The 19,400-nt window shown below is 37.8% G+C and overlaps 2 protein-coding genes across 2 annotated transcripts; both read left to right on the top strand.

The window, feature by feature from the left end:
- The first annotated feature begins 6,340 nt into the window (after window positions 1-6,340).
- LOC118559021 (butyrophilin subfamily 1 member A1-like) lies at window positions 6,341-9,448 on the top strand. The gene is made up of 3 exons (XM_036129695.1): window positions 6,341-6,641; window positions 8,927-9,214; window positions 9,291-9,448. Exons 1-3 carry the CDS (start codon window positions 6,341-6,343, stop codon window positions 9,446-9,448), a joined length of 747 nt encoding a protein of 248 aa, XP_035985588.1.
- A 153-nt stretch (window positions 9,449-9,601) lies between these two features.
- LOC118559020 (butyrophilin subfamily 3 member A2-like) lies at window positions 9,602-18,969 on the top strand. The gene is made up of 6 exons (XM_036129694.1): window positions 9,602-9,969; window positions 12,866-12,969; window positions 13,142-13,483; window positions 17,457-17,744; window positions 17,824-17,943; window positions 18,449-18,969. The coding sequence occupies exons 1-6, from the start codon at window positions 9,602-9,604 to the stop codon at window positions 18,967-18,969; spliced, it is 1,743 nt and encodes a 580-aa protein (XP_035985587.1).
- Window positions 18,970-19,400: the final 431 nt, after the last annotated feature.

Raw genomic sequence — 19,400 nt, 5'->3', positions numbered from 1 at the left:
TATCAGTTATCCGGGTCATCGCAACAGCAAACGGGCTTAAATCAATTCTGGTGTCTCAGAAAGAACTGAGCAAAAGTTATGTTGCCTCCTTAAGCCTGTTTGCTGTTGCTTTTGTAGTTCTATAGATTTTAGATGCAAAAATGTAAATGTAAATATACATTTATAGATAAATGTAAAAGCTTTTAGAATCACTGTGCTAAATTTGAATGTTTTTCTTTCTACTCTGATGCAGATCTCATTGTTCAGGTTCCGGTGATAATTGTGGGTTGTATAGCTACCCATTGCAGGTTGGTCTAAATCCAAATAAAGATATATGTATGTTATTATTAAGATTTTATTAAGTTTTTATTCCCATTTAATACTAAATGATGTTGATCTTTCAGTCTGTATGCATTTGGTTTTATAAGATGGTTCTAGAACATAGTTTAGCCTTTCAAATCTTTGCATTATTTATTTTTACTTGAGAATGCATTGTATATAAATGTTTTTAAAAGCATTAATGACTGTAGGATACTTTTGGATTTTTGAAAGGGAAAACATCCTGTATAAAAAGATTTAGTAGCATACTTCCTTTTTAAGTAACAGTTGTCTAACCAACTTGCATTTCTTCACTTCATGCACTGTTTTCTTCAAAAACAGAATAATTTTAAATTTTAATGATTACAAAGATACATTTCGAAATTAAGAGCAAGTCTTATTCAGAATCCCTTGTAAAAGAGTAACATAGCAGAAATAATTCAGCTTATGAGAAAAATATTTACGAGGTGGTTGTGTTATATGTGAATGAAAAACTTTATGCTTTCCATTTCACTGTTAACTCTACAGGATGCTTCTTAAGCAAGAAATATCTGCAAATCTTCCCTCCAGTATTTTTGTGATTGGCTTCCTGCTCTTGATGTCCACCTGTAAAGGTAAACTCTATACAGATTTACTGGTTATCTGGACACATTTAGATTTAAAGTGACAGTGACTGTTTTTGTGTTTAGCTTAGGATTCACTGATTCTAGCTGTTTTTTACTCATGATTCCAAAGATGGGAAATCTCCACAGCTATCTGCACTTGTTGGGAACAGGCAGCAAACCTAGTTGTGTCTAAGGGGAAAGAGCCAAGATCACCTCAGTCTCAGTTAATCAAAAGTATGACTTTATTTATAAAGCGTTTAAAAACAGCCAACAGCTGAAACAAAGTGGTTTTTCCTGTTTGTCTCTATTTCTGCCCTGTGATGGACTGGCGAACTGTCCAGGGTGTACCCCGCCTCTCGCCCACTGACAGCTGGAGACACTAGCACCCATTGCAAACCGAAAAGGGATAATTGTGTTAGAAAATGGATGGATGGGTAATGCATAGATAACGTTGTATACTGTTCAGGTCATATGTTTTAAGCCGTTCAGTTTTCTCTATTCTTCATTACGTTTTTTGGACACTTACACCTCTGTCACAATCCCCAGGTCTTTAATTAATTTTAGGTAGTGTTTCACCTCTAAATATTATCTGTAGTTTCGGTTCCTTCCTTTTGTTCCTTGCATTAGTTAGTTTTTTGGTTATTATGATATTAGTAGTTTATTCTTGTTTTTGTCAGATCTTAGTTTAGCTTTTAAATGTATTTATTTGGTTTATTTCTTGTGGCATCTGTATTCTTGTTACGTTATGTGTTTTTCTCTGTGTCTACTGCCACCTCATTGTTCTCTCTCTCTATCCCTCAGTCTAATCACCCTGGTATCCTTCACCTAATTGCTTCACCTGCCTTTACCTCTGTCTCCTCTTCTATTTATTCCATCATTCTCAGGTCCTCCATTATTCTACCCCTGTTCTGGTTTGCTCCTTGTGTTTTCCCTGTTCCTTGCCCTCACTTGCTCAGTCTGTAAGTTTTGCCAATTCTGTCTTTATTAAATTATTTGTTCACTTCAGTAATGCGGCTCCTAGGGTCTTGTCTGCCAGGGCCTGCCTGAGGCATATAGAACTAAGCGGCCCCAGTTGTTTTTTTTATTTTATTTTTTTAACAATTAAATGACTAGTGATAAACTAGTGATATAAATTAATGCATGATGATGATGAAATAATTTATTTAATATGCTTTGTGACAGTTTGTATTCAGAAGTTTTAATAAAAGAGTGAAGTATTTTAAGTATCGTTTAGTTATTTATTTCTATTAATACATAACCTCACTGTATTCGTTTATAACATTCGCTTTAACATTATAGCGTGCCATTTGTGTTAATCTTCTAGCATAAGTGATTCTGCGTGGTGGGAGGGGGGGCCCTAAATCAAATTCTGATTAGGGCCCCTAGGAGGCTCGGGCCAGCACAGTTGTCTGCATATTGGTCCAACAACAACCATATCAAACATGACAGCTTACGTATTTACGTCATAACTGCTAAATGAGATCATTGACTTCCATCTTAAATATTTAGTGCTATTTTTTCCCCACAGTTTTGTAGTACAAACTCAAGGATACCGAAGCTACAAGTGGACATGTGAAAATGTTCAGTTGGTGTATTAACCAACACAATTCTTTAGAATATTTTTAGCATACTAAAAAAATTGCCAAACTAATACCCCGTTCACACTACCCCTTTTTAACCGTGCTGAGACCAGTCTGTGCTCAGTAACTGAGATAACTATCAAGTGTAAATGGAAAGCAAACTGAACTGAGCTGAGCCAGACACAACCGGACCGTACTAACTGCAGCCCAGTTCCATGTGTGGGCTCGGCCCATTTTTTTTCTGTAACATAAAAACATGCACGACACAGCAACTGTATCATTATCCCCTTTTCCACTGAAAGCCCAGGGCTTTGTATCACCCTGATAAATGAAAGCCTTGGGCTTTTGGGTGTTCATGTTTCCATTAGCAAGGGGCCATTTATGTAAATCAACCCAATGACATATAGGACGTTCTGATGAAAAACAGCAGTACCACTCCGGTCCAGTGGGTGGCGGCAAGAGGACAGCGTTCCAACAGAGAAATTCAGAATCCTTCCACTCAAGCTGACACTCGTCCAGACGCCCCAGAAATGGGAGGACGTCATGCAAGTGGCGGCTTAGTGATATCCTTAACCCACTTTTACACTGTCCCCAACTCTATTTCTCACCGCAACAACACATTTTCTTTTTCTGAGGATTTGGGAGTATAACACGATCTGCTGTGCACTGATGAGGCTGTGTGAATGTTAAAACTGAATACCAAAGGACCGTCAGGGGCAGTCAGCTGTGTTGCTTTGCTCAAAAATGGTTAGATCAAAAAACAGGTTGTCTTTCTACGTAGCATGTCTTCCCATTTAATTCATATTCTCCAATCAGAGCTCCCCATTAAACAGCCTTCTCCATCCCCACCCCTCCTCCCCCCAGCTGATGAATCAGATGTGAGTCGTACTAGCATGTCTGACTGCTGATTAAACTTCATAGAAGGAAGACTTAGGAGCAGCAACTCCAGATCAGCCTCTCTGTATCAGATCAAGGAGGAGCCAGATGCAGTGGAGTGTGTATATCAAATATTCAATCTCAAACTAACTTCTTAGCAGTTACTAAAAAGGAGAGCTGAAAGGTCAGAGGGTGGTCTGAAATGCATTAAGTTTCCATTAAATCCCGAATCACAGAAAAGTGGCTGAAGATCATTTGTGGGGACTTTACTGGAGGCTGTTTCCTGTGGGGTATTCAATAATAATAATAATAATAATAATCTTTATTTTTCATTGCAACATACCTCTCAATGAAACCTGTTCTCTGCATTTAACCCCTCCCCTTGGGGAGCAGTGGACTGCCACTGTGTGGCGCCCGGGGAGCTATCAGAGGTTAAGGGTCTTGCTCAAGGACCCAGACTGGCAGTCTGTGAGAGTTGAACCCAGAATCTCCGGGACACAAGTGCAATGCTTCAAGTCGTGTTTTTTGCACAAACAGATAAAATAAACGTATATACCAATATGGAAGGTGGCGACCACAACGTTGTCATTACCCATAAGTGTGTTTTATTTTTAAATGCTATAAAATGTAAGGAAGCTGTGATTGTAACTGAAAAATCAGGTTGACAAATGGAAGCTAAATCTGATTAATTTTTTGAGTAGACCTGTAAAGACAGCATTGCAGTAATTAATGCAACTAAAATAAACGCAGGGATGAGTAATTCTAGATTTTGTTCAGAGAAATGTTCTTCAGTTGATAGAATGCTGACTTTGTAACTGTCTTTATGTGTCCTTGAAGTTTCAGGTTCTTCTTTCGCAACATTTCTAAGTGTGTCATACAGTGCTTTTGCACCTCTGTCTTTAGGACTACAGTTGTAATCAACACATATCACAGATAGAGGTCAATAAAACCATTGAAAACATTTGTTTTGTCAACTAGGTTCAAGTGTGTATTCTGAGTGTTTCCAAGATTGGACACTATTTTGTGATCCATAGAATACTCTGAGATATAAGACACCAGGTCAAGGTCATAGATCATCACTTTTGTGATTTCTTGTTGCATAACTGTTTAATCCCATTACAACTACACTGCCTCATATCAAGGTTTGTGGCCCTGTGGCTGGCTTTTTCATACCCATCATTTGATTTTACATTAATTTCCAGTGGATGGATTTTCATGTTCATAACTGCTATTTTTTATAGAAGCTTGTTGTAGTCCTCTGTGGTGAAGGGAAGCATATTGTACTAATTAGCTGGCATCGGCTGGTCCTTCTCGATGTTCACTTCAGGGTGATGGACTATCATTTCTGTAACAGCTTTTTCTCAGACAAGTTTGGCTAAGTCCACTGTGGTGTAAAGAAACATCTTGTGCAGATTAGCTCATATTGGCTGGACATTCTCTCAGATGCAATTTGAAAAAAGTAAAGTAGCCCACACAGGGGAAAAATAAATAAAGATCCTTGAGAGTCACTGGATTAAAGTTTAGTCCAACTTTTTTGTATTTTTGACAAAAATTTTAAAAAGTTAAGAGCAAAAGAATGCAAGCAACAGGGAGCCCAGTAAAGACTGTCCTCTCATCAAATGCCGTTATTCTAGCAATAGAAACACAGTATTCAAAAATTACTAAATCAAAATAATCTCATACAGAATTGATTTTTATTCTTACTCTCAAATTCCTATCTCTTATAGGAAGGTTTTGAGTTTTTGGATAAAGGTAATGTGACAGCATACATTATATGTACTTTTGCATCAACAAAGAAGCAGATTTCTAATGTATTGACCTTCATAAAACTTTATTTTCTCAATAAAGATTGAGGCTTTTATTGTGGTGAAACAGTCATAAATACTCTCTGCAAATTCTCAGTTATCCGGGTCATAGCAACAACAAACAGGCTTAAATTGGAGGCAACCTTTTGCCTCACATTTAAGCCCGCAGTCGTAAATAATCATATCTGAATGGAATATGCAGAAACTTTTTGTGATTCCAACATGAGTGTCATCAGACCCTTACTGGCTGAATAAAATGGATCTATAATTTTTTTTTATTATTTGTGTTTTTTGTACAGATGGTTTATTGGACACAGAACATAAAATAGATAAAAACGAAGGGTTTTGTTATTCAAATTAGGCTACATCCATACAGAGCCAAAACTGTATGCACACAAAACATTTTGAGCATGAAGATGAAACTGCATTAGGCCGTAGACGCCATAATAGGCATTGTAAACGCTATGCCATGGTGGTGAGCAGTGAAGTGATGCTGCCATATATGTAAACGAGGAAGAAAGAGGAAGAAGAACAGGGACATCTTAAGGAGAAAGAAATGAGGCATTTTTGTGGACTGATGACAAGGCCGTTTTTACGAAAACAAAAAGTTTTAGTGTGAAATCGTCAATAAATTGAATAGTGTCTAAAACAAAACTGCAACTCCGAAGTCCACTAATATTGTGGTTTGTTAGCGTGTCTGTGTTAAGAAAGAGGCATAGTCTATGTTAGCGTGCATACTTAAACCTATGCAGATAGGGGAGTCAAGACACTGCTTCCACAGAGGACGGCCTCAAACTTATCCAGTCTGGGAGCAGGTTTTAAATGTAGTCAGTTTCACAGCCGCTTCATCTGGATGGGACTCCTGTCAGAACAAGATGTTTTTTGGATACAGCAGAAAATTGTCTCATCTGGAGGAGGGCCAGTCAATGCTGGGACTAAGTGCAACCTCTAGATGGTTGCAAAGTGCTTCCAAAAATGATCCTTGGTATGTGTGGAATGTATAATTTAGGATTAGTTGTAAAATCTAGGCCAGTCTTGTTTAATTACCCTTATAGGCCACAATGGTTTTATAGGAAACTATATAGGTAACAGAAATGGTAAACTATTCTTAATTGAACATCTTTTGTCATTTTCAGGTCAGTCAGAGGAAATGGATTCATTTCAATCGGTGACAGCAATGGTTGGTGAAGACGCTGTTCTGCCGTGTCATCTCAAACCTCCTAAGGATGCTTCTCGGATGACTGTGGAGTGGGGCAGACATGACCTGAAACCAAGATTTGTGTTTGTGAGTCTTGATGGCCATGAACATTCAGCTGACAAAAATGAAGCCTACAAAGGAAGATCATCAATGTCCCATGAAAGTCTGAGGAATGGAGACGTTTCTTTGAAACTCTCTGATGTGAGACATTCTGACAATGGAAGATACAGATGCTTCTTACCGAAAGAGAAGAAAGAACATTTTGTCGAGCTTGTTGTTGGTAAGTGAAGAATAAGGTACAACAGAATATTTGTTGTTCTTATTTCATACCATAGCATTTGCCAAGATGTTTTACCTAAAAACTACATTAGTTGTGTCAATCCGCTACACATAAAATATAGCAGACACCATTTTAAACAAAGACACACTTCTTCGGGCTGATGAGTAGACTAAGACCACTGATTTAAACTAGCAGATCACCCTGCCTGTTCAATGCTCACTGTCCTAATTGCAAGTGTGTTTTCACATATAGGTTATTATTGCAATTCATAAATACTGTGCATACTTCAAAGACATTTGGAGTGATGATTCTGAAGGAGGGAAAAAGCTTCCCCATAACCTTGGTTGACTGTTCCTATTTTTATCATTAGTGAATTAATTAATTACTTAGAAGTTTAAAATATTTTTAGCAAAATTAGAGCTCAGCTTTGACCGCAGATGCAAGGTTATCAGTGGCAGGTTTATTTAAATAAATATTAATGTTTTAATTCAATTCAATTAAATTTTATTTATACAGCACCAATTCATGAAACATGTCGTCTCGAGGCACTTTACAAAGTCAAAATCAGTCAGATTATACAGATTGGTCAAAAATTTCCTATATAAGGGAACCAGTTGATTGCATCAAAGTCCCGACAAGCAGCATTCACTCCTGAAGAAGAGTAGAGCTACAGGAAGAGTCGTCTGCATTGTACATGGCTTTGCAGCAATCCCTCATACTGAGCAAGCATGAAGCGACAGGGGAAAAAAAACCTCCCCATTAGTGGAAAGGAAAAACCTCCACCAGAACCGGGCTCAGTGTGAACGGTCATCTGCCTCGACCGACTGGGGTTACAGAAGACAGAGCAGAGACACAACAAGAGAGACAAAAAAGCACAGAAGCACACATTGATCTAGTAATCTGTTCTACATTAGATGGTAATAGTGGGTGATCTGTCTTCTCTGGATGATGTCACAGCTAACAGAACGCCAGACCAGGTGTACCTACTATGAAGAAAAAAGAGAGAGAGCAAAAAGTTAAAGCAGAATGACGACAGTCATTTCAATGTAATACAATGCAAAACTGGAGAACAGTAGAACTCAGCAGAATGAGAAACATAGGCCCTGATGTCCTCCAGCAGCCTAAGCCTATAGCAGCATAACTAGAGAGATAGCTCAGGGTAACATGAGCCACTCTAACTAGAAGCTTTGTCAAAAAAGAAAGTTTTAAGATTAGTCTTAAAAGTAGATAGGGTGTCTGCCTCACGGACCAATACTGGGAGTTGGTTCCACAGGAGAGGAGCCTGATAACTAAAGGATCTGCCTCCCATTCTACTTTTAGAGACTCTAGGAACCACCAGCAGACCTGCAGTCGGAGAGCGAAGTGCTCTGTTAGGAACATACGGGGTAATCAGAGCTCTGATATATGATGGAGCTTGATTATTAATGGCTTTATATGTTAGAAGAAGAATTTTAAATTCTATTCTTGATTTAACAGGAAGCCACTGAAGGGAAGCTAAAATTGGAGAAATATGATCCCTCTTGTTGATTTTCATCAGAACTCTTGCCGCAGCATTTTGAATCAGCTGAAGACTTCGAACTGCATTTTGTGGACTTCCTGATAGTAAAGAATTACAATAGTCCAGCCTTGAAGTAACAAATGCATGGACTAGTTTTTCAGCATCACTCCTGGACAAAATGTTTCTAATTTTGGCGATATTCCTGAGGTGAAAAAAGGAAACTCTGGAAACCTGTTTAATATGGGATTTAAATGACATGTCTTGGTCGAAAATAACACCAAGATTTTTAACTTTATTACCAGAGGCCAAGTTAATGCCATCCAGATTAAGTGATTGATTAAGAACTTTATTTTTTGAGGACTCTGGCCCAAAGATTACAACTTCTGTCTTGTCAGAATTTAAATGCAGGAAATTTAAAGTCATAGTCATAGTCAAGTTTAAGAAATATAAATAACAATCAAGTAAATAAATGAATCAGTATTTTGAAATAATAGGGCTAATTTAACTTTTTAAAGTATTGTTGCACAAAATAGAGTAAATTTAGTTTTAAAAATAACCTTCTGAAAACCACATTCTGACTGCTCACGACTAATCAATAGATTCTGTTTTAAAAATAGCAATACTTTCAACGTCTTAAATGCTGAGTTTAGTAGCACTGCTGTTCATCCATCTATCCATTTTCTAACCCGCTTAATTACTTCCAAAATCTAACAGGGAGCACCTAGCGCCAGATCGTAATATGACTCTTAGAGGACATTTCAGGTTTTCCCTCTCCTCTGATTGTCAGGGTCCGTCTCCTCGCCTGCTATCAGTTTAGCAGAACTTGATGCAAGCAACAGTGGAGTGATGCTGGACTGCAGCTCTGCAGGCTGGTATCCAGAACCTGAAATCTTCTGGCTGGACGGGGAGGGAAGCATCATGTCTGCTGGACCTTCAGAGACAAACAAAGGTCCTGATGGTCTCTACACTGTCAGCAGCAGAGTGACTGTGGAGAAGAGACACAACAACAACATTACCTGCAGAGTCCAGCAGAAGGACATCAACCAGACCAGAGAGACACACTTTTATGTCCAAGGTAGAACATTTAGCAGACTTTGATCCTCAGACAGTTGTGTTGTTTATTTACTTGGTTCTCTTCATGGATGTTTCAGATGGTTCCTTCGTTCCTCAGCCTGACTGCAGTGTTTCTGTCAGCTTTTCTGTGATTTTTGGCCTCATGGTTCTTCTCGGAGCTGCTGCTTTCTGCTGGAAATGGCAACAATCTAGAATCTGTGAGTTCATATATTTTTTATCATACAAGGAGGTTTGATTTTTGACACTATGTTAAAAATACTTTCAATTTTGTCCCACAATAAATGAAGTTTTCTAATGTACTATACATGGCCTTGTTAATCAGAAACTTACCAAATGCTAAACTTAATTAAACCTAATTAATCACATTTTATTTCCTGTTTCTGCAGTTATGAAGAAGCTGAAAGAAAAAGAGAACGAAGAGAACCAGGAGCCCAAGAAAGTAGAAAAGCAGAACTTGGCTGAGAAGAAGTCAAATCTTGAGGAGGAGTTAAAAAAGAGAAATGAGGATCAGAGAAGCATTGATCAGCAGATTGAAGCATTAATGAAGATGTCAGAGGAACTGAAAGAGCAGGAAAAACGTCTCACTGATCAAAGAGAAGAGGCAGAGAAAATGGCTGAAGAGATCGACAAGAAGCTTAAGGCAGTTGTTGGTGAAGTGGAAAACCAGAAGTTTACCAAGACAGAAAGGAAAGCACAAGGATACTTAAAACTGAAAGAAATCATGACAGAGAGCAATGACAGACTGGATAAGACAAAGCAAAGTCATCAACAGATGGAACTGATGACACAGAAAGTAATGAGTAGAACTTCTGATGAGGTCACCAAGCTGCAGGAGAGAAAACAGGAACTAGAGAAACATGTGGAGAAATTAATAAAACAGCTGAAAGAAATAGAGAAACAGACGTGATTTTACTGCTGAGATAGAAATAAATTTAGTTTGATTGTTTTCTGTAATAAATGAGATAATACATTCTTCAACTTGTCTCAACTCAGTAGATTTGATTATGTTTCATATAAGGGGCCTTTTTTTGTTTAAATACATAAAATCTTGACATTTACAAAACCTTAAGGCACAAAAGTAGAAAATTCACTTATACAGAAATGGGATTGATATGTTTTTCAAGAATTTATCTGTATCCTACACTTTTTTGGTTTTAGTTTGAAGGCACAGAGTAATATATGACCTCTTCACTTACACTATATCAGTAACACAGTTTAGTCTAGACAAAACAGCATCAATGATTAAAATAGGAAAATGGTGATTATTGATAGGAATTATTTTTTTTCCTGTTTTGTTTGATTTGTGATATTTGCCTTTCTATATTTTACTTTTTTTTATTAGCTGAGTCTTTGAAATTCTGTGCATCAGGAAGGTTACAGTTAATTAAACCAAACAAAAACAGAAAGAGAGGGAATGACTTCTGGTCTTCATACTAATTTGAATTGAAAACAAACTCCAACAGTAAATCCCCTTGTAAAAATGTAAGAACACAATAACTATCTCTTTTTTTAACTGTATTCTATCTTCTTTATATGCCTAACTTTAGTTGAAAGTAGCCATGATGAAAATCATATAACATTTAAACATTATGTTACAAGGAAAACCTGGAATTATAGAACATATGGAGAGAAAGTACAAAAATATATATATTTAAAATAATTTTTGGGTAAGTAAAAAAAGTAATTGGACATTTTATTTTTTCTTCAAAATGCAGTATGAACAAATTGAATAGCTAAAAAGATGACAACAATAATTACACAATGCATTAAAAAGAAACTTAGGTTTGAGACTTTCAAAAAGGAAGAAAGAAACGGATGTAAAAAGCATCATGTTAAATGTTTTTGTTCTTTGAAAACACAAAACTGCTTAAATATAACACAAAAATACTTAATTATAATTTGCTGTGTTATTTGAACAATTAAAATAATAGGGTAATTAAAATCAAATTCTTGAATTTAAAAATACTTTTTATATACAAACCCTACCTTCAGTGTTAGGCCAAAGATTATAAAATATAAAATAGAAATTTTGACTGATTAATTCTGATTTATGCCTTAAAGATCAATGTGGCAATAATTGACATTTTCATCATGTTCTGTATTGAAAACCTGTTTAATCGTGTGTGTCAAGTTTATTTCAGTGTGACAGATTCGACTTCATAACTTGTTGCATCTATTTTGCTCCAGCTCTTTGAGTATAATTACCAATACTGACTACAGATCCACAGACTTTGCTTCTCTGTCTAATTTGTTCTATAAGTAAGAGCCAAAATTAATTTGTGCTGTAAAACTGATGCAGAAGTTACACCCCATCTGGCTCCTCGATCCGTGATATTTTTTAACTGAAACTGACTTGTACTGTTGTCAAAATAAACAGACAAAAGGGCTGTTTGTTGAAACCTGTGGTTTTATTTTATGATTTTAAACTGAGAAGGTAAAAAATTACAACCCTCTGCCCTTCATAGACTTGTATCTGAAAACATTTTTGTACAATATTTAGGTTTTAGAATTAAATAATGTTACAATTATCCCAACTAACATTGCATGAATTGCTGAACACAAGTGCAGGATAATTTATTCATCTGGCATGGATTTTGTCAGTCTGCCAACGCTCTCTTCGTTTGGTACTGAAAGTATATTTCAGATATTAAATATAAAACATGACACCAACATAACACGACAGCAATATAAAGAACAACAAGCCAGTCTGAGTGGTTTATTAACAGCCGGCCAACTTTCTCCACCTCCAGATTTGCTGCACTTCTAGCTCCCTTCATCGGCCTTGGTGACATTCTGGATGGTCATGTTGCCGGTGCAGCACATCATGAGATAAAGAGACCAGTTCTGTAGAAATCTCTGATGTGATTCAGCTCAGTTTCCTCGTAGATTCAAGGTAGCATCACATCCGATCCTTCCAGCTCAGGTTAGAGTTTCCAGAATCACCAGAGCAGCTGAAAACACACTCACATGCTAGTTTGTCAACTTCCTGCACTGCTACTTACATTTCTTTGCTCATCATTAAAATATTTTTACTCATTATTCTGCACCTGTGGCTTACACTGAAATGTGGCAAACCTGTGGGGTAGGTGTGATTTCTTTCTTAGTCTCTTAGGAACAACTTTATTCTGGAGTTCTCTGACATTTCAAGAAGTTTAGTTCCTGGTTGGACGGGTAAAGTTGTACTGGACCACACCTCTAGCTTTACAGTCTTTATCTGAGACTTTGCCCCCTGCAGTCAATGTAGAAGAAAAGAGACATGATACGGCTGAGCAGGTACAATTTATCAATGCTATATATATATTTTTTTATTTCTTTATTAATAAATGTATTTTGCAATTTATGTTGATGAAATCCTGTAGTGAAGGTAAACATATTTGACGTCTGGAGAGCATAGAAAGTAAAAACTTAAACTAATCTGTTTGGTACATGTGGTGATCAGCAGTGCTAATGCTAAAAGTTCCTAATACCAAGTTTTATCAGAAAATATGTTTCTATGACCTGCATGCAAATTCAAGTTATTTGGTTATATAAAAACCTCTGTAAAGGCTTCGATCTGAATGCATGAAACTGTTTTATGATCAAGAAATGTTTATGGCACAAACCTCTAAAAGCATTTCCTCAGTGTTGTACGTTCTTTCATTTTTACCTTCAGGATGGTTCACATGCCAGGACGGTTGTCTTTAAACTCCGTGTTCAAAGAAGTTCTGTTTGGCAAAGTCATGTTTGGATTCCTTCTCCTCGTAAACACCTGCAAAGGTAATTTACTGGAAATAATGGTGAAAGTTCATTAGTTACTGTCAGCTGCCAAATGAATGAATTATTGTATTTATTGCAAGGAAACAAATGCTAGGTGGTTAAAATCTCTGCCTGAGACGACTTCCAAAGCGCTGTATTATTTTAGAGAAATTAATCAGATTTTCTTTTGCAGGTCAGTCCCTGGAGACAAACCAGCCTCAGCTGGTGACAGCAATGGTCGGTGAAGACGTTGTTTTACCGTGTCACCTGGGAGTTGCTGTGAACGTTGATGATTTGGTGCTGGAATGGGGGAGACTGGACCTCAACCCCAGATTGGTGTATGTGTGGTTTGAAGGAAGTGAATATACAGATGACCAAAACACGGCCTACAGGGGAAGAACGTCACTGTTCACAGACAGACTGAGAGATGGAGATGTTTCACTGAGACTCACGGGTGTAAGACACTCTGACAACGCAAGATTTAGGTGCTACGATCCAAAAGGGATGAAAGAATATTTTATTAACCTTCTAGTTGGTAAGTAAACACGGTACAAGGAGTGCAGGTAACTGGTGCTGATATTTGCATAGCGATGTACTGGGCTTCAAATGAGAAATAAAATTATATTTGGTATTTTTTAGCATCTGCTTTTCAGCAATAAACAAATAAATAGCAAGCTTTAAATAAATTGCCCTATCTTGCTGGAAGATGGTCCTTGGTTGAAAATCCCGGACTGGGCTCCTCCTGCACAGTGTTTGCATGTTCTCCCATCTGAAGTGTTCTCTGCAGGTTCTACATCTTCTTCCCACATCATAAAAACTGGACTGTTAAGTGTATTCGTTACCCCTCGTTAGTTAATCTGTATGATTGTCTGGGCTGTGTGGTGATTGTGGCCCTGTGATGGACTGGCAACCTGTCCAGTGTATTGGAGACAATTACTAGACGGCTAACTGACTGTCGAACTTACCCTTATTTTGGGTGTGGATTTAGCTAAATTCCATATTAATTCTGCTACCTAGTGGTCTAAATTGGTACCTGTTTTTTTTAATCAGGTGAAGATTTAAAAAGAAATAAAAAATTCAGCTCACATCAGTGAGGCATTTGTTAAACTGACTCACTGGGACTCATTCTAAATCAACCACAGATGAAGAGACAGGAACAGAGAATGTATGATGGAAGGCAAGTAAATTTTGGGTTTAGAAGCTATGTTCAAGCATGTTCCTCTGAGCTATCTATCCATTTGCTATTTCTGGTTAAACTTTGTAAAGATGGTGGTCACTATCTCCAACAGTGAATGGGTGAGAGGCACACAACAATGCTCCCAAACACTCAGAGTTGCTGATCCAGAAACCTGGAGCACCCTGAGATGACCCACAGTCTCACAGAACATCCAAACTTCATTTAGAAAGGATCTGAGCAGATCTAAAGCTCGGGATCTTCTTGCTGCAAGGCACCAAAGCATTTTCTCTTCAGAGACAGCGAAGCCCTATCTGATGTCAGCCACATCTCACTTTGTTGATAGTACTGAGAGTAGAAGTGTAATGATGTCAGCTGGTAAACCCGATATTCAGCTGGACACATAGATACATTAAAGTTTTAATGTGAAGATGAATAGTGATGTGTGAGGCAGCAGGAGACCAGAGCAGGCGGTGTAGTCCAGGGTACCACCAGAATGGGCAGAGCAAACGACCGGGACTCACGGAGAAACCGGCAGAACTGCAATGCGCAGACACAGGCAACTTAGCTGAAGAGTCATCTTACAGTACATCAAAGAGGGCGATCCATCATGAGAAGCGAAGAGAGGAGACGTTCTGGCAGGGATGAGTTGGCAGAGCCGGCTATATGTGGGATGGTGGATAGTTGACAAGAGTAGAGTCTAAGTACTGGCAGTAGGTGGAGTTTATGTGGGCTAATTGACCGTGGCAGAGCTGACAGGACAGTGACTGGGATTCCTGCTCGTGTAGGTATAGAAGAAAAAGAAGAAGTGGATAGAGTAGCTAAACAGGCCTTGATATTAGATGTTATTAACCTAAGTTTTCCTTTAAAGGAGAAGTCCGGTCAAAATCAGAATTCAAACTGCTGAAAGTACTTTAAATATAAAACTACTACATACTGTGCAAAAAATTATACGTTTTTTTAATTATGAATAATTTTCATTTAATCATGTTTATGTGGAGGAATCCATCTTGGTCAAGAATAGTACTGTCACCTCCCATTTTGTGACGTCACTCGGCGGACCCGCTGTTGAGCAAGTTTCAACGCTTTGTTTGTCACGGCGCACTATTTTCCAACATGGTGACGACTGGTGTTCTGTACGAAGCAGAGAGTGATGAAGTACTAAGTGACAGTGATGAGAGTTCCGTGGAGCTATCATCATCTGATAGCGATATGGATTTTTTTAGAAGAGTTTCTTGACAGAAACCGGACTTTTGACGGAATCCAGCCTACCTATTTCCAGTGCAAACTCAGTCGGGTCCTACAGTATATATGTATACACGCGTGTGTGTGTGTGTGTGTGTGTGTGTGTGTGTGTGTGTGTGTGTGTGTGTGTGTGTGTGTGTGTGTGTGTGTGTGTGTGCGCGGCTTTGCCGGCACTGCAGCGGAGCGCGCGCACACACACACAACGGAGGAGAGATCGCTGAAGTGACTTAAGTTATATATTTGCCCTCTAGTAAATAGGGCAGGTGGTCATTATTGTATAAATATTAAAATATAAGAGCGTTCCAGCACATGCTGGGGCGGAGGGATACCACATCACATGTGGTATCCCTCCGCCCCTCTGCTCGGTGACCATCCCCGCAAATTCTAAATAAAAAATTCTAAAATAAAAAATAACTTACCGAATATCCTCGCTCTCATGTCATGTTCAAAACATTCTTCTTCAAAATGGTTGCTGCATATGACGTGTTTTCTCTCTGGCTAGAAGTTAGATGGCAAATCCGTTCTGTTCAAGTTGGCAATCCAGCACCGAGCCCGGTGGCTCATGATTTGGGAAGTTGAAATAAGCAATGTTTTTTCCACTTTTACCAGTTGTGTTGGAACATCCGATGGCCATGCACGTGGGCATTGTTGCTTCAGCAAAAGCTCTTGGGAATGTCAGCGGTGAAGTCCTCTGTAAATCCGAAAAAATTATTGATGATCGCAGCTATGTAGAACTTTGCATGGAAAGCGGAGAGAAATGCTGTCGCCGCTTCCGCTTTTCCACGCCCCAGGATGTGATGTCAAACGCCCCTTACTGCCCAAATATGGGCAGTAATGTCAGCCCCCATACACAGTGATTCAGACGACAATTTATGTTTTTATTTTCTTATTGATTAAAGATAAGTTAATTAAATAACCACAAACGTATTAGTTTTAGTTATAGCTAATGATACCCTGATTTTTCCTTGTTGACCGGACTTCCCCTTTAAGCAAAGTTGAGGGTAAATCTATTATTCAAAATAAAATCAGTAATGTTTAGCAGGGACAATGGGATAGTGATGACACTGGTAGAGATTTATATAAAATTCAAAAGAATGTGGGGGGTATTAGTTTTATGAATGGAAGGCGGAAAGAAGAGGTAGTCATATCTCAGCTTAGAATTGGTCATACTGGACTTAATGGATCTCTTTTCAGAATAGGGAAACATGAAACAGGCACTTGTAATTACTGTAATCAGATGGAAACAGCGGAACATGTATTATTAGAATGTGATAAGTATTCAGAGGAACGTCAGTACTTAAAGTCGGTACTAAATAGAGAGAAAATACGATTTTCTATGATAAATGTTTTAGGAAATAAATCAAATTTTGTTAGAATTCAATTAATTCGATTTTTAAAAAACACTGGGTTATTTAATCGTATTTAGAGTATGTATGTATGTGTGTGTATGGATGTTACTACGCACATTCTAGCATACCATTGAGGTATGTATTATTTATTTCCCTCTGAGATCATTGAAGACCACACTCAAGTCTGGTAGGTGGCAGTAAATGTACCTTAAGTTAGTTGCCATTCGCCAATGAAAAAACAAAAGAAGAAGAAGAAGGGTAGTGGCTGGTGGCTAAGAGGTGAACGGCGGAAGAAAAGTCCAAAGGCAAAACAAACAAAACCCAAATATTGACAAAAAGTAGTGAAGCTAGAGAATATAACGACAGAACTGCCTGATATTTCCATATGCCACGAATCTCCTGGTTCTTTTTTTCATGAAGTTGGCCTCATCTAAATCTCTGCACTACAAGTGATAGGATTTATTATTCTTATAAAGGATAATACCTAAATTAACTTAAAAATGGACAAAACCCTACAGTGTATTTGCTTTTGGTCTCATTTTATTGTACAAAATATTTGCCTTTTACTTTTTCAGAGGTGATGGAAGTTTATTTTATGCTTGAGACCCTTAACAAGTTAATTCATGCATTGGGTATTTACAGAAATGGGAAAAAGTGTTTGCTGCCTTTGTGGTTTCTTTTTCAAATATTTTTTGACGGTATAAATATATTATCTGACATTGCTCTTCTCTGATTGTCAGGGTCTGTCTCCTCACCTACTATCAGTTTAGCAGGACGTGATGGAAGCATCTCTGGAGTGATGCTGGACTGCAGCTCTGCTGGCTGGTTTCCAGAACCTGAAATGTTCTGGCTGGACGGGGAGGGAAGCATCATGTCTGCTGGAGCTGCAGACAAAACCAGAAGTCCTGATGGTCTCTACACTGTCAGCAGCAGAGTGACTGTGGAGAAGAGACACAACAACAACATTACCTGCAGAGTCCAGCAGAAGGACATCAACCAGACCAGAGAGACACACTTTTATGTCCAAGGTAGAACATTTAGCAGACTTTGATCCTCAGACAGTTCTGTTATTGTTTTTTTACTTGGTTCTCTTCATGGATGTTTCAGATGGTTCCTTCGTTCCTCAGCCTGACTGCAGTGTTTCTGTCAGTTTTACTGTGATTCTGGCCTTCATGGTTCCTCTTGGAGCTGCTGCTTTCTGCTGGAAATGGAGACAAACTAAAACCTGTAAGTTTTAAGTACTACTCAAAAAAATAAATAAAGGGAACACTCAAACAACATAACGTGACTGGAAGTCAATCGCACTTCTGTGAAATCAAACTGTCCACTTAAGAAGCAACACTGATTGACAATCAGTTTCATTTTGACTCATTTTAAGGAGTCAAAGTTGGATCTGCCTGTAGTGTGTTTTTCCGCTTTAATTTTGAGTGTGGCTCCAAATCCAGACTGTCAAAGGGTTAAAAACGTTGATTTCCATTAACAATGTTTGTGTGATTTTATTGTCAGAACATTTTACAATGTAAAGAACAAAGTAATTAACAAGAATATCTCATTCATTCATTCAGATGCAGGACGTGTTATTTTAGTGTTCCCTTTATTTTTGAGCAGAATATACATCTTTGAAAACTGGTCCAAAATAAATCAAGTTCACTTCAGTTCTTGTTTCGACAATAAGAAACTAAACTGATTCAAAATCATTTTATTTTACTTATTTTATTTCCTGTTTCTGCAGTGATGAAGAAGCTAAAAGAAAAAGAGAACGGAGAGAATCAGCAGCTCTTGAAAGTAGAAATGCAGAATTTGGCTGAGAAAAAGTCAAACCTTGAAGAGGAGATAAAAAAGAGAGATGAGGATCAGAGAAGCATTGATCAGCAGATTGAAGCATTAATGATGATGTCAGTAGAACTGAAGAAGCAGGAAAAACGTCTCACTGATCAAAGAGAGGAGGCAGAGAAAATGGCTGAAGAGAACGACAGGAAGCTTAATAAAGTTGTTGATGAAGTAGAAAACCAGAAGGTGAACAGGACAGAAAAGAAAGCACAAGGATACTTAAAACTGAAAGAAATCATAACAGAGGGCAATGACAGACTGGATAAGACGAAGAACAGTCATCAAGAGATGGAACTGATGACACAGAAACTAATGAGTAGAATTTCTGATGAGGTCACCAAGCTGCAGGAGAGAAAACAGGAACTAGAGAAACATGTAGAGATATTATTAAAACAGCTGAAAGAAATGGAGACACAGATGTGATTTCACTGCTGAGATAGAAATAAATGAGCTTATATTGATTTCTATATTAGGCGAGAAAATAATGTCCCAACAAGTATCAACTTAGTTGATGCTTTTTCATATGTGAGCTTTTTCTGTTTAAAACATATAATACTTTGACATTTTCTGGGTAAAATAATACATGTTGGTGCAGAAACCTAAGGGACAGAACTAGAAAGTTCACTTTGTAAAAGAATGACATGGGATTGTCATGTTGTTCAAGAATTGCTCTGTATCTTCATGTGTTGACCTGTGATAACTGTTTGTACCTGTGAGACAACACCACATGAATCAATGTTTAAAATAGGAAATTACCATTTGATTCTTTACAAAATGATATTTTTTTTATTTCTTATATTTACTTTATGTGTTTTACATTTTTGTATTGTATTGAATGAATCTTTTAAATCATA

This window comes from Fundulus heteroclitus, unplaced genomic scaffold (genome assembly GCF_011125445.2).
Source record: "Fundulus heteroclitus isolate FHET01 unplaced genomic scaffold, MU-UCD_Fhet_4.1 scaffold_204, whole genome shotgun sequence".
Lineage (NCBI taxonomy): Eukaryota > Metazoa > Chordata > Actinopteri > Cyprinodontiformes > Fundulidae > Fundulus > Fundulus heteroclitus.
This window is presented reverse-complemented; position numbering and strand designations above follow the sequence as displayed.

What these genes read in the sequence shown, in the direction of transcription:
- LOC118559020 (XM_036129694.1), top strand. Translation starts at nt 9,602, where the DNA reads ATGAAGAAGCTGAAAGAAAAAGAGAACGAAGAGAACCAGGAGCCCAAG. An exon ending in TTTTATTAACCTTCTAGTTG is followed by an intron (nt 13,484 to 17,456) that starts GTAAGTAAACAC and finishes TCTGATTGTCAG; the next exon opens with GGTCTGTCTCCTCACCTACT. An exon ending in ATGGAGACAAACTAAAACCT is followed by an intron (nt 17,944 to 18,448) that starts GTAAGTTTTAAG and finishes CTGTTTCTGCAG; the next exon opens with TGATGAAGAAGCTAAAAGAA.
- LOC118559021 (XM_036129695.1), top strand. Translation starts at nt 6,341, where the DNA reads ATGGTTGGTGAAGACGCTGTTCTGCCGTGTCATCTCAAACCTCCTAAG. An exon ending in TTTTGTCGAGCTTGTTGTTG is followed by an intron (nt 6,642 to 8,926) that starts GTAAGTGAAGAA and finishes TCTGATTGTCAG; the next exon opens with GGTCCGTCTCCTCGCCTGCT. An exon ending in GACACACTTTTATGTCCAAG is followed by an intron (nt 9,215 to 9,290) that starts GTAGAACATTTA and finishes TGGATGTTTCAG; the next exon opens with ATGGTTCCTTCGTTCCTCAG.